The following is a 13,248-nucleotide window of genomic DNA, read 5'->3' as shown; positions in this document are numbered from 1 at the left end:
TATAAAATTTAAAAAGGAAATATTTAATTTGTGATTTGAATGCATCACCTTGGTCCTGTCTCCCAAACTTTCCGTGGCCGTATTTAAACTGTAGTGTTTAGGCTAAAAAGTATGGTCTTATTTTGTGGGGCCATTGGGGCAGAATATTTGAAATATTCTGGGTTGTTCTGAAGTATTCAGGCTTGACAATTGACTTCAAACTCTTGATGCCAAGAGCCAAATTAAATTGCGCTGTCTGTGTTGTGCATGTGTGGCCATTGTGGCTTCATTTCAGTGCAGGCAGCGTAGAACTGGGAGCTATTTGCTCTGGGAACATGAATACATTGGTGACTTTACCAGCAGGGAAGGCCCAAATTAAGGGATAATTTCTCACCTGAGAGTCATCTGCTTAGTAGAATGGCTCCAATTGGAGTTTTCTCTGCACATTTTATTGCCATCAGCGGATGGATAGCCCTCCTACCTCCAACACGCACCCCCACACATCCTTAGATAGCAGATTTCTATAACATTTGTCAGGGCAATATCTTGAAGCAATCTTTAAATAATCTTTAAATAATTCAAATAGGTGCAAAAAGTATTAATCTCTCTAATCATTACAAAAATCCATTTGCTTAAATGAGAATTTTGTCTATTTTTAAAAGATGACCTTTTGTCACAGAGATCCAAAGATTTGCCCAAGATGGTTTAACAAATAGAAGGGTATTGTTTAGGAACATGGACCCGGAGCCAGACTCCCTGAGGTGGAACCTTCTTTCTCCCCTCATTGGCTATGGACCTTGGATGAATTAATCAATCCCACGTGTACCTCCATTTTTTCATCTTCAAACTCGGAATGATGATCATAATAGCACTTACTTCATAGGATTATTACAAGGATCAAAAGAGTTGATATCTGTTGGGCTTAGAAGAGTGCCTGGCACATAGTAGCACTATTTAAGTATTTCTGAAATAAATAAACAAATGAGTAGAGATGGAAAGAGCTGCCAGTTCTCAGGACTCTTAGATTATCAATTCTGCTAGCTTTGTCTTATTCTCTGTCATGTGGGAGTAACAATGCATACTTGGCTTGTAGAAAGGATGTAAACATTTACAGAAACACAGTGATTGCTCAGTGTTAATTGAGCATCTTAAATATGCTAGAAGCCAAAGAGAGCACAAACAAAAGCCATACCCCTTTGCTCCTCTGAATATGAGTACCTTTTCATTGGCACATATCTCATGCATTGTGATTCTGCTTCTCCCACTCCGTGAAAGCATAAACAGGAGTGAGCCACAGAATCAAGTTTCTTAGCCATTTTAAGACATAAATATATACTTGATCCCCCAAAGCCTGTGGGCTACATCTGCAGCGTTGTAGGATTTTTCCTTCGCTGCTTTTAACTCATCTGACAGCAAAAAGCTTCTGGGTTAGAATCTGTAATTTAAAATCAAGTGGCTTGTTTTACCTACATGGCACGAATAAACTATCAATGAAAGAGTTTACGATGACCTTGGGAAGGCGAGCAAATATATCTTGATAAAAGCACGGCTCGGGAGGCGTTTGTCTCGCCTGTGTCAGCCCGAACGTCTGGCGCTGGGCAGCGGGCGGGCAGAGGCGCGGTGGCCCCACCGCTTATGCAACTGCAGCGCCCAGACGCTGCTCCGCTCGCTCGCTGCCTCTAATTGGTACCCAGCTGCAGCTTCAACCTTCGGTGACTTCGGGAGGAGGGCGGTTCCGCTTCGTTTTAATTACCTTCCCCGGTGGCAGGAATGGTAAGGCCCCTCTGCAGCGCACCGCGCAGGAGGAGACGGCAGCAGCAGCCCAGGGGCCTCCTGGATGAGGGCACGAAGCAATCGCGCCTTAAATGCCCTCATGGGGAATGTGTCCTGGAGTGTTTCTGCCAGCACATGAACCCGACATGTTTCTGAAAATCATCAAAGTGAGCCCCGATAAAGCAGGGCCACAGGGAAAGGCAGGCGGCCCAATTCGAGGGCGAATGGCCCCCCAGGTTCAGGAGCGAGTCCAGGGAGAAAGAAGGAACGCGCTGGTGCTGTGGAGGGCCTGCCAAAGGGCAGCCGCAGAATACCACGCTAACTTGAGATGAAAAGACAAGTCTCCGTGGCTATTGTCTCTAAGAAAAAGGGAAGGGCGTGTGTGCGCAGACTACACTGAGACGCGGTCATCACCATCTGATTGCTTGCCCCTGGCTCTCTGGGCGATCAACAGGAGGAAATAAATTCTCAAAGAAAGCTTAGGCCAGGGTATCAGGACTGGGGCACTAAAAATGTGGTTATGCTAGTCAGAAACACCACATGAAGATGCATTTTATTCCTTCCCCCCCAAAATGGCGTGAGAAGCACAAGGGAAGTCTGCTGTAACCTGTTGTACCTTTGGAAAACCTGGAGATTGACTGAAGCTCATTTTTGACCTGAAGATAAAGTAGCGGGTATCTTACAGAGCGAGCAGCAAGCATCACTAAAGGTCACGTTCAGGAGAAGAGAAAAGTGCCTCCTATTTGTCAATGTCTATCATAGGTGGGGAAAAAAGATAGTTAATGAGATCTTCCTAGTGGGGAATTCTCAACCTGGCTGACACTGGCAGTGACTTTTTTATTTTTATTTTTTTGCACTTGCTCCTTATTTTAAGTGCAGATGTTGAGATGGCTTGGGGGCCTCTGTGAAGCTGATGCTTTTGCCTCTGCTGTTTCCTGAGACCATCTTGGGGGGAAATGAGGGCATTTCACATGCATTGATGAATCTAGTTTAGAGCATTTTTTACCTGGTGAATGAAGTTCCTGTAATTTAACGGGCCATTTTTTATTAGGCTTTCTGCCCTTTTTTTTTTTAATCATCACCAAGCCTTGTGTTTAATCAGACCTCCAGGAAAAAAGTAAACACAGACTGATGTCTGCTCTATCTGGCCTTCTTTTAAGGAACACCCTCAGAGGGAAAAAGTAAAATTCCCAAATGTAGGTATATCCACCAAAATACTAACTCTACCATTTTTTAAAAAATAGCATCCATTAATTTTTTTAATTAGAAAAGTTATGTCTCATTAAGGAGAATGTTTCAAAATTAGAGAAAAAACTACAAAACACAGCTATAATCCCACCATTCACAGATAACTATCTTTTCTATGCACATAAGAGCTATTTTTTTCTTTTGTAGGATCGTATCATATATTTTGTGTAGGCAGTTTTTTTTTGCTAGTTAAAATAATGAGAATATTTGAATTTCATTAAATATTCCTTTACAACATGATTTAAAATATGTATACATAGCAGCACATTGCTTTTCTATGTCCATAGCTTCAATTATACTAGAATATGTTAACGTCTTACTTTCTGCATCTTTGTGATTTCCAGATACTTACTCTTATGCTTATGCTTCCTTGTTTTAGTGAATAAAGGAGTATCCAGTTTTTATGTGTTTTCTTGTAGAAGAAAAGTAAACAATGTGAGTGTACAAAAAAAAAATTACAGAAAGCTTTTTGTTCTCTGCTACAGTAGTTAAAAGAAAATGTAGGAATTTGATTTCTACTAGCTCTGATTGCTGAGATGGGTGTTTGTCTCCCTAATCTCCGAAAGGGTGTGTCTGTGTTTCCTTTTGGAGTACGTTCTACTGTGCAGTGAAAATGCTGTGCACTTGAGTTGGCTCCAACCAAACCACTGTCTCTAACAGAGAAAAAAATGTGCACATGAAACACACACTCATGATAAACCATGCGTATCCCAACCCCCACCCTTTGCCCTCAGACTCTTGGCACAGATGATTTGGATGCACCCAATGTTCTTTCTCTGTCTAAGCGATCCCGCCTACAAGAGGAAATATACTTAGACTGCTTCATTATTAAAATATTCTAAAAAACCCCCAAGATATGGAAGTGGGCACTGAAAGAAACACCTTTTCCCTGGCCAAATGTTTTGCTGAACTGTTGAATTTTCAATATTCCTTTTAAGGGCATTGAAGGACAGACTTCATATGCTCCATGCCAACCCAGTTCATAGAAATTAAGACAAAAAAAAATCAGTGTTACCTTTGGAGTCTGGATGAATGCCTTCCTAAAACATTTTTTGGCCAGCCTAAAAATGCAATTTCTAGAATAGTCAGATATGCAACCCCTTAAAAAGCACTTCTTTATTTTATACTTGTGTTTCTATGCAATGATAAAAGAGAAAGAAAAATGACAACTTACTTTCATAGCAAACTGGATACATGTCCGTTCGTCAACTTGATATGAGACACAAAGCATAAACAAACCAAGATAGGCCACTAAGCAGACCTGCAATGGAGAACAGGGACGAAAAGATGTTATCAGGGCAAGTCGTGCATTCTAATGACATCAATCTCAGTGTCTTTCTCCAGTAACATCCTTGTTATCAGGGTGTTCATTTCATTTGCTTATCTTTATGTGCTCTTTTTTTCTCAGCTTGTGGAACAGAGTTTTAAAAATAGTAAAATCAATTTATTTCAATTTCATCAGTCCTTTTGATATGCCAGGTGCTATACAAGGCCCTTTAGAGTATACAAGGATGTATAATATTTCCCCCACCTCACTAAGTGTACAGTCCAGTGCAGGCCATGATAAGTACACACACTATTCTAGGGCAGGGCATTATACATCAAATGCTATTCAGAGAAGTACAAAAAGAGGAAGAAATAACCTTGAATACGGCAATTAAAAAAGGCATCACTAAAGAGCTGGATTTTGAATAGTCCTTGAAAGGGATGATGATAATAATAATGATCACTAACATTTACTGAATACTTACTTTGTTCGGGGGCCCTTCTAAGTAAGGGCTTTGCATGGATTTCCTCATGTAATCATCACAAAACCCTATGAAGCAGGTGCTATTATGATCCTCACATGACAAATGAGGAAACAGAAGCACGAAGCTAGTAAATAAATGGAACCAGCACCGAAACCAGGTAGCTTGGGTGAAAGAGCACCAGCAACAGCACAGAGGCAGGACTGTACATATTGTGTGGAAAGAGGAGCGAATATGTTCCTGTAGCTGAAATAACAAAATATAGAGCAGAAATGCTAGGTTGAAAATGTGGAGTTGTAGGGTTGATTTGGTAATTAGTGGGGCTCCCTTGAAACTTTTTTGAGCAGGGGAATGACACGATTCAAGAGCTGTTTCAGGAAAAGGAGCAGTGCTGTTGGGTGGGTCAGCAGTGAGAACATCAGGATATTATTTTACCAAGCAAAGCAAGATTAATGTCTCAGGTGGGCCAGAGCTCAGATGGTGGCAGGCTAAGTAAGAGAAGGAGGCGGAGAGAAAAGGTGGAGCAAAACCAAATCTATACATCCTGGCTATTGCCTGAGTGACCAGAGAACACTGAAGAGGGAGAGAGAGAGCAATTACCAAGGTCTTGAGTGTCAGTGATGGAAGGAGAGGTGTTGTTCCTGATTGAAGGAAGGTGGGTAGGAGGAATGGGGACTTTGAGAGGAAAGATAACTCCATTGGTTAGTGAAACTGGACTTTCTTTTTTAGTGCACTGGAGTTTTTTAAACTGAGATTTAGAGCTTCCTATCTAGGCATATCCATTGACACTCAATTTTAGAAACCTTAAAATGCTGGTAAGGTCTACTTTAGGATAGAAAACACAAGCAATAGAATTGCAGTTTCTGATAAGCACAATTTTCCTAGAGACAGATGTTGGAAGGGTGACTGAGAGTAACCTAGCAAGTCATGAAATGACTGGTTTGGTAATAGTCATATTCCTCCCACTAGGGCCAGCTTCAAACCATCAGCCATCCCTGGGACGGTGGGAGAGCTGTTTGCTTGCAAAGCCGATAGTGCACATTAAGGTACCACCTCTATCCTAGTCTCCCCTTGACCATAAAATCAGTGAGTTTCTTATGCCTTCCTGGGTTCCCAAGCTGAGGGTTGTTCAGATTTCTACTGGGCTGTGAAACCAAAAGCCAAACCTTCTTTTAGTACAGCCTGTTCGCAGGGTTTTCCATCATTAGGACTGGCTGCATGGTCTAATAGCCGTGGATGACATTCCCGGTGGAGAGACACAGCATTAAACGTGTGAGCAAGGCATGGACTGGAGAGGTCTGGGGAGGACACAAAGCAGGGAGGACCCAGGGAGGCAGCTTTCAGCAGAGGGACTGGCAGATGCGGAAGTAATGACCTTGAAGTCATTTATGTAGCTCACAATGTGGCTGACATTTCCAAGTCAGGGATGAATTTCTTTCTCATAGCTCATTTTTTAAAAATATCTAATTGAGGTATAAATTTGATAGGGCCTGCAGGGGCTTACCATGTCTGTAAATTCTTTACCGAACTGAAACAATGGAAGAAGGACCTCCTTTTTTGTTTATTGGCGACAAACCAGATGGAGGCTTCTAAACCTGCTTCTCCGGGGATTGTTAGATCCCTAAGCACGTGCCTGGGCTCCCTTGTTAGTGTCTGTCTGCAGGTGCACAGGGTTGGGCTCTCTCCCGCATAACTGTCTTTGTCTCTGGAGGCCGCTGTGCCGAAGTTGGCAATTGCCAAGATTTTCCTCTTTGTCTTTGTGAGACACATTCCAATAATCAGGCCTAACTGACCAGCATCTTTAAAATCTGACTCTGTGCCTTGCTTGAACAAATTTTCCCACTTCAGGAGTATCTACTTATTTGTAGCCTTAATTTGGCCTGGTTTCCAGCAAGAATTTGCACAGGTACATCTGACCTCAGTCTAGAGCATTTCATTTTGTCAATTGACAGAAATTTTTTGAAGACATACAATAGCCAGACCCTGTGCAAAGCTCTGGAAACTGAGAAGTGAAAAGACAGAGTCTCAGCCTTCAAGGAGCCCTCAGTCCAGTGGGGAAAGAGAGGAGAGTGAAGTTACAAGACCGTGTAAGTACTAGGACCATGTCTGCTGTAATACACAGAAGGGGTGATTAACCCAAAGGTGACTTGGAGAAACTTCCTGGAGGAAGATTGGTTTTGAAGGATAAGCAGAAATTAGCTAGGAGAACGATGTGAGGAAGGGTAGAGAGAGTACCAGTGGGTACAAAAGCATGGAGAAATGCAGAGTAAACATGAAAGATCCCTATAGCTCCAGCACAGAGGATGAAAGAAGAAAAGGAAAAAAAATGTGCTTGTAGAGATGGACAGGAAGTAGGTCACAAAGATCTTTTATTTCAATCTAGTACATTTGAAGCAAGGGAATGATGTGGTCAACTTTGCCTTTTAGAAGGGCCCTTCTGGCTGTCTAGAATGGATTGGGACGACCAGCTAGGAGGCTGTTCTTCATTTACAGAGAAAAGAAGAGTACCCGAGCTTAGGTAGCGGCACGGATAGAGAATTAGTGCGTTTGAGTGAGAGGAAGGAAGCAGAATCCATAGGCTCTACGGACACACTAGAAGGAGAGGGAGGGGTCAGCAAGGTGCTCAGCTACCTGACTTGAGCTGCCAGGTGGATAGTGTTGACGTTTAAGGAGACACAAGATACAAGAGGAAGAGCAGAATGGGAGTGGAAAATGATGATGCCCACATGGACTCAAAGCTCAGCCACGTGGACTCAAAGCTCAGCCATGTGGACCCAAAACTCAGGAAAGAGGTCTGCGCTGGAGATAAGCACTTGTTAGTCATCAGCATATGACGCAACTGAAACCGTTGGAAATACTGGACCATCTGAGAGAGTCTAGCGAAAACAGAAAAGGGCCAAGGAAACTACCCAGCTGTGAAGAACCTTTGAATCTTCTGAAGAGAAAGCATCTTAAATATACTTCTTATAATTTTGGTTGTACACCGTGACGTGTCTAAAGATGAAACTGATCATCCTTTTGGATTTTTGAAAATTTTACTTCTAGGTCCTTGTATATGGTATTTGCTATAAAGCCTGAATCAATTTAACGTATTTTAATTTCTTGGCCTTCTAATAGACGTAGGCTCAGGGGTTGGCAGGGGGGGGCTTCATTTTCTTGCCTACAGCTTTGCATGTTAGAACAATACTTCTTTATCAGAGAGTTTATTGGTGTTGAGCGTAAGGACCTTCTAGAAGAGTAGTATTTATTAAATACTTAAAACTGAAGGCTTTATGGCCATGGGGAGGAAACCAGATTTCTCATGCCAGACTAAGGGTCTTGTTTCCTGAGCTGGCAGGACGTGGCCGCGCCAGGAAGACAGGGTGTTCTGGCTTCCCAGTAAGGGAAGGGAGAGTTCATGTTAATGAGCAGTGAGACCCGCCAGGCCTATCTGGAACAACATTCCTGGATTCTGGGCCAGAGATTCCATTAGATATGGTGAGGTGAGGCCCATGGCACCGGAAAAAGGCAGTTATGTAAAATTTTCAAGAAGGCACCCTTGGAGCAGACACCCAGGCCTGGGGTGGACAGTGGTGTCACTGTGCACAAAGCCAAGTAAGAACTGAGTGGCATTGGGACAACGAGTGATGGAAGAGCAGCTAGCCTTTAAGAGCTTGTTAAGACTTAGTTCATATTTGGATGGATAATTATGTTGATAAGGAAAGCCTGAAATGACTTTTTTTTTAATAGAAAAAAGAAAAAGACAACTACCATCATTTTTGACCTGTTTTTGGATGTGTGTTTCTACAATTTATTTAGCATAAAGAGAAAACCCAAGTCCTGAATTCTGCATTCTGTCTAAACATATTCTTTGTCTGCTTAGAGTAAAGACTGCATTTTCTCCTGTGAGTTAGAAAGTTAAACAGAGTTGAAATCTTCTCTGAATGTTAAATCCTTTTCTAGATGTACGAGTCCTGAGTCTTGTCACACATCGTCTTTGTTTTTGTTATTCAGCCTATGGTAGCTACAGTGGTACCTTTTGAGGGTTGGTATTATGAATAAAAGGTGAATGCCGGACCAGTGTCTTGGAGATTTACCTACGTATTATTTTTTCCCTTTTCATTTTGGTACAGCTAGAAGGTATCACCCTAAAACATTTTGTGAGAATGTGAATTATTGGTATTTACTTCTCTCTGTGTCATACGTATTTATATTCTGGTCTTGTGACATTCACACAACCTCCAATTTATTTGTTTTCTTCTTTTTGTTGTCAACAGAGCTGCTTGACAGGGCTATCTGGGGAATACAACCTTCTCCTGTCAAATGCCTTTCAAGGTTTCTCTCCTTCCATGCCCCCATTTCATTTGTGTACCTGAAATGTGACTCTATTTCTTTAAGTTAACCAACTTTCACCTTTGTATTTAAAGAGCTTTAATTCAGTCAATATAGTAACAAGATGAACTCTCTTCTCATGTTTGCACAGCCAATCGATCAAGAAGAGATTTTGCAGAACTGTAAATGTTTCTCTGGATATTTCTTAAGAGAATTTCTATGGATTTTCATCTATTTAATAGAATTTAAGGTAGAAGATTAGAAATCATTTTCAACAAATGATAAATATATTGCAGTCTGTCAACTAAATGCAGTCTCACTCAGGAGACTTGCTGATTAACACATACTGTACCAGAGATTTAAACAATATACAAAAGAACATTTCACGAGGATCTGTTAAAGGATGTTTATTGGACCAAGATTGCAGAAGGATGGGAGAGAATATTTTAGCATAACTTAAGCATTTTTACTAGATTCTCATTGCTAGTGCCTTAAGGGAAGACAAAGTCGAAGCCAGTGGTTCAGAATCGCTTGGAGGGCTTGGTAAAAACCGGCTCCATCCCCAGAATCTCTGATCCAATAGGTCTGGGCTGGAGACTGAGAATTTGCATTTCTAAGAAATTCCCGGGTAACGCTGATGCTGCTGGTCCTGAGGTCACACTTTGAGGACCACTAGTCTAAGCTGAAAACATAGTCTTCTAAATGCTGATGCCTGGCGTGGGGCTTATCTGAACGGTTAGGGGTGATAAACTAGAGTGATACACTGACAAGCAGAGTTTCCTATAGAAGGGTTGTTTATTGTAAGTAATAATGAGATGTAACAACAATAGTTTCCCCATAAAGAAATTTAGTCTTTACTACGTAGGAGTCCTTAAAATTGGAGAGAAAAACCCTTTGTCTTTATTGCTACTTAAATACAACCTCATTCCAGAGCCTCTAGCCCCAGTGTCTGGCTGGTGGTTTGGGAAGCATCTGTATATCATCAATGAGTGTGATGTAGCACTCTGCTCCTGTTGACAGGCATCACTCACTCCCACTCCAAGCCAAAGCAAAGCAATCACCTCCAGAATGGGACCACCCCTACAGTGATGTGTTGGTAAATGTTTAAAAATCAGCTGCAGGGGCCAGGGCTGCTGTTTGTAGCACTTGCTAATTTCCATGGTGTAAATACTTCTATCATGGCTGATTTCAAGCTACCAAGGTGAGGTCACTGAGTGCAGAGTTGGAAAGAGAGATGCACAACCAGCTTTCACAAGCCCATCAGAGATGCTCTAGCACACCCTTGCACCTCTACCACCTTTTCTGCCTCCTCTGAGTTCCTTCTCTTACAGAATGATCTGGTTACCAAGTGGGATTAGTTTATAACTACACAAGAGTGAAGTTTGGCACATTCCTCTTTACTTATTGGAAAGACTAGTTTGGAATCCCTGAAACTAAGCTATGGAAGCAGTATAAAGATGCAAGGGAGAGAGCCAGGGAAAATCCTAATTTGTGGACATGGAGTGAGAATTGTTACAATGTAATCACTGAGATCCCGTTATTAATGGCCACGCCAATCCAGGTATCACTCCCCAACTGAGTTTGGTTCAACAACCTTTATTGCAGTAGGCACTGGGAATATGAAGAAGAATAAGATATGGTCTTTTCCCTTTAGAAATTTACAGTTTAATTCCACTTTGCAAAGGAACTGATGCACAAGAAAATTAGTTGCTATGGGTAATGTCATTTGACCAGTGTAGGCCAGGTGTGAAAATGAGCAGCCAATAGAAGCTCATACAAATCCTTCCTTACTGATCGCTGAAAAACCTTCATCCTTTCTATAATGGAAGGGACATTGAATCAACTATATTTTTTTCTGCTGTGTATATATGTCTAATTTTTTTGCTGTGGAAGAGTTACCCTGAGCTAACACTTGTGCCAATCTTCTTTTATTTTGTATGTGAGTCACCACCACAGCATGGCCACTGATAGACCAGTGATGTAGGTCTGTGTCTGGGAACTGAACCTGGGCTGCCAAAGCAGAGCCCACTGAACTTAACCATTAGGCCATGGGGCCAGCCCCTGCAGGGTTTTTGCTATTGTTTTTGGAAGACTGGCCCTGACCTAACATCTCTTGCCAATCTGCCTCTTTTTGCTTGAGGAAGACTGTCACTGAGCTAACCCTCCGTGCCAATCTTCCTCCATTTTTTATGTGGGATGTCACCACAGCATGGCTTGATGACTGGTGTGTAGGTCTGTGTCCAGGATCTGAACCCGCACATCTGGGCTGCCAAAGCAGAGTGTGGTAAACTTAACCAGTATACCACAGGGCAGGTGCCTGTGTATTACTTTTTTTAAGACAATAAGTTTTTGGTGTTAATCAAATAGTACTTAAATATAATAGAATTATGGAGTTACCCCCTTCCCACATTTACTATTTTTTAATTATATTTTTAGGTAAAAGCAAGAGAAAAGGACTCAGAAATACATTTTCCCTTAATTCAATGAAGTAACAAAGGTGAAAACAACACTCAAAAGTATGAAACATTGAGTAACAGTTCATTCAACAAGTGGTAACTGCTTATTTAGTTCTGTTAAAATGAAGTATAGAGGGGCCAGCCCCGGTGTCTAGTGATTAAGTTCAGCACACTCCACTTCAGCAGCCCAGGTTTGGTTCCTGGGCACAGACCTACACCACTTGTCAGTGGCCGTGTGGCAGCCGGCCACATACAAAATAGAGGAAAACTGGTGACAGATGTTAGCTGAGGGCAAATCTTCCTCAGCAAAAAAAGAGGAGGATTGGCATCAGGTGTTAGTTAGCTCAGGGCAAATCTTCCTCAGCAAAAAAACTAAAAATGAAATGGAGTATAGAGCCATAATTATAGGTAGAGAAACATTGCTGCCTAGTGAAAAACTGTGGGTTTTAGAGTTTCACTCTTGACTCTATTACTTTACTAGCTAAATGATATTGAAAAAAAATTGTTTATTTCTTCTTAGCCTCAGTTTTCTTAACTACGAAATGGAGACAATACTGCCTTCTTTTGATGGTTAATCCAAGGATTAATGATGATATAAATAGAGTGACCAGGATTATCCTAACATAGCTGGAGAATAACTATAGTGATTAATCTCATTGTTATTATTGCAGTTACAGAAGTTTATTAGAGTAGATCAAATATATTTAAGCACTTATTAATGTATTACCAACTTAACCATATTTGGAACTGGTACACATGTATTATCTTGGTTACAAACATCACACAGTCTACTTTGTGTTAGCACCAGTGGATACTTGGCATGATCTTTATATTTACATAAGGAAAACTAATTACCAAGTCTAGAGGGTTTGACATTTTAATGCTAATATTGAGCAGTTTTATATACCAGGCATTAAACTAAGCACTCTATGTAAATTATCCCATTTGGTCTTCACAAAAATCCTGTGAGGTAGTTGCTATTATTAGCTCTATTTTATAGATGAGGAAACAAAGCCCAGAAAGGTTTTATGCTCAAAGTCACATAGCAAGTACAGAGCAGAGAGCCATACCTTCCAGAGTACGGCTGGCTCTTAACCGTTACCTAGCCTGGCTGCCTCCCTGGTGGAATCTTTCCAGCACTGTAAGTGAAGTGAAAACTGCAGAGATTTGGGGAAGAGTCCACCATTTGCTCCTCTCTTGTGCTGAAGGGCATGAAGCCCCATTCCTGTGGCATAGTGTAAAGAACTGTCTTTGAGATCCACACACCTGTCCAAGCTGGGAGAAGGTGACACAGTCTTTGAGACTCAGCATCATCATGTAGAAAACGGAGAAAATAATACTTTATAATTTGTTTGAAGGATCATAAGAAATGTGCCTGGAATTGTAGGTATTATTTTTTCCATCTCATATGATCTCAAACTGTGCCAGTATAACTTACTCTGCAATTTGAGCTGAAATAAACAAAATACGTAAACGTAGCCCTCTATCATATCCTAGAAATAATCTCATTCTGTTCATTTAGTAAATATTCACTGGGTACCTATCATGTGCCAGATACTCTTTGGGGCTCTAGAGGCATCACCGTAAACAGAAGAGACAAAAATCGCTGCCGTGATAGGGTCGATGCTTTAAAGTGGAGAAGCAGACCATAAACACATAATTAAGTAGATATATAATATGTCAGTTGTTGAGAACACAGCACTTATCATCATAGTTTCTTTTTCCAACAAACA

The 13,248-nt window shown here is 41.3% G+C and overlaps 1 protein-coding gene across 3 annotated transcripts in view; it reads right to left on the bottom strand.

Moving 5' to 3' along the window:
* The window catches only part of SSPN (sarcospan), a 104,451-nt gene that overhangs the window by 71,732 nt on the left and 19,471 nt on the right, over positions 1-13,248 (bottom strand). For all 3 annotated transcript variants that reach the window (XM_008513345.2, XM_008513347.2, XM_008513348.2), the window contains exon 2: positions 4,175-4,261. In XM_008513345.2, the coding sequence (XP_008511567.1) occupies positions 4,175-4,261 (87 nt within the window). The remainder of the gene's footprint in view (positions 1-4,174; positions 4,262-13,248) is intronic.

This window comes from Equus przewalskii, chromosome 5 (assembly GCF_037783145.1).
Source record: "Equus przewalskii isolate Varuska chromosome 5, EquPr2, whole genome shotgun sequence".
Lineage (NCBI taxonomy): Eukaryota > Metazoa > Chordata > Mammalia > Perissodactyla > Equidae > Equus > Equus przewalskii.
The sequence above is the reverse complement of the archived record's forward strand: the minus strand, read 5'-3'. Positions and strand labels throughout refer to the sequence as shown.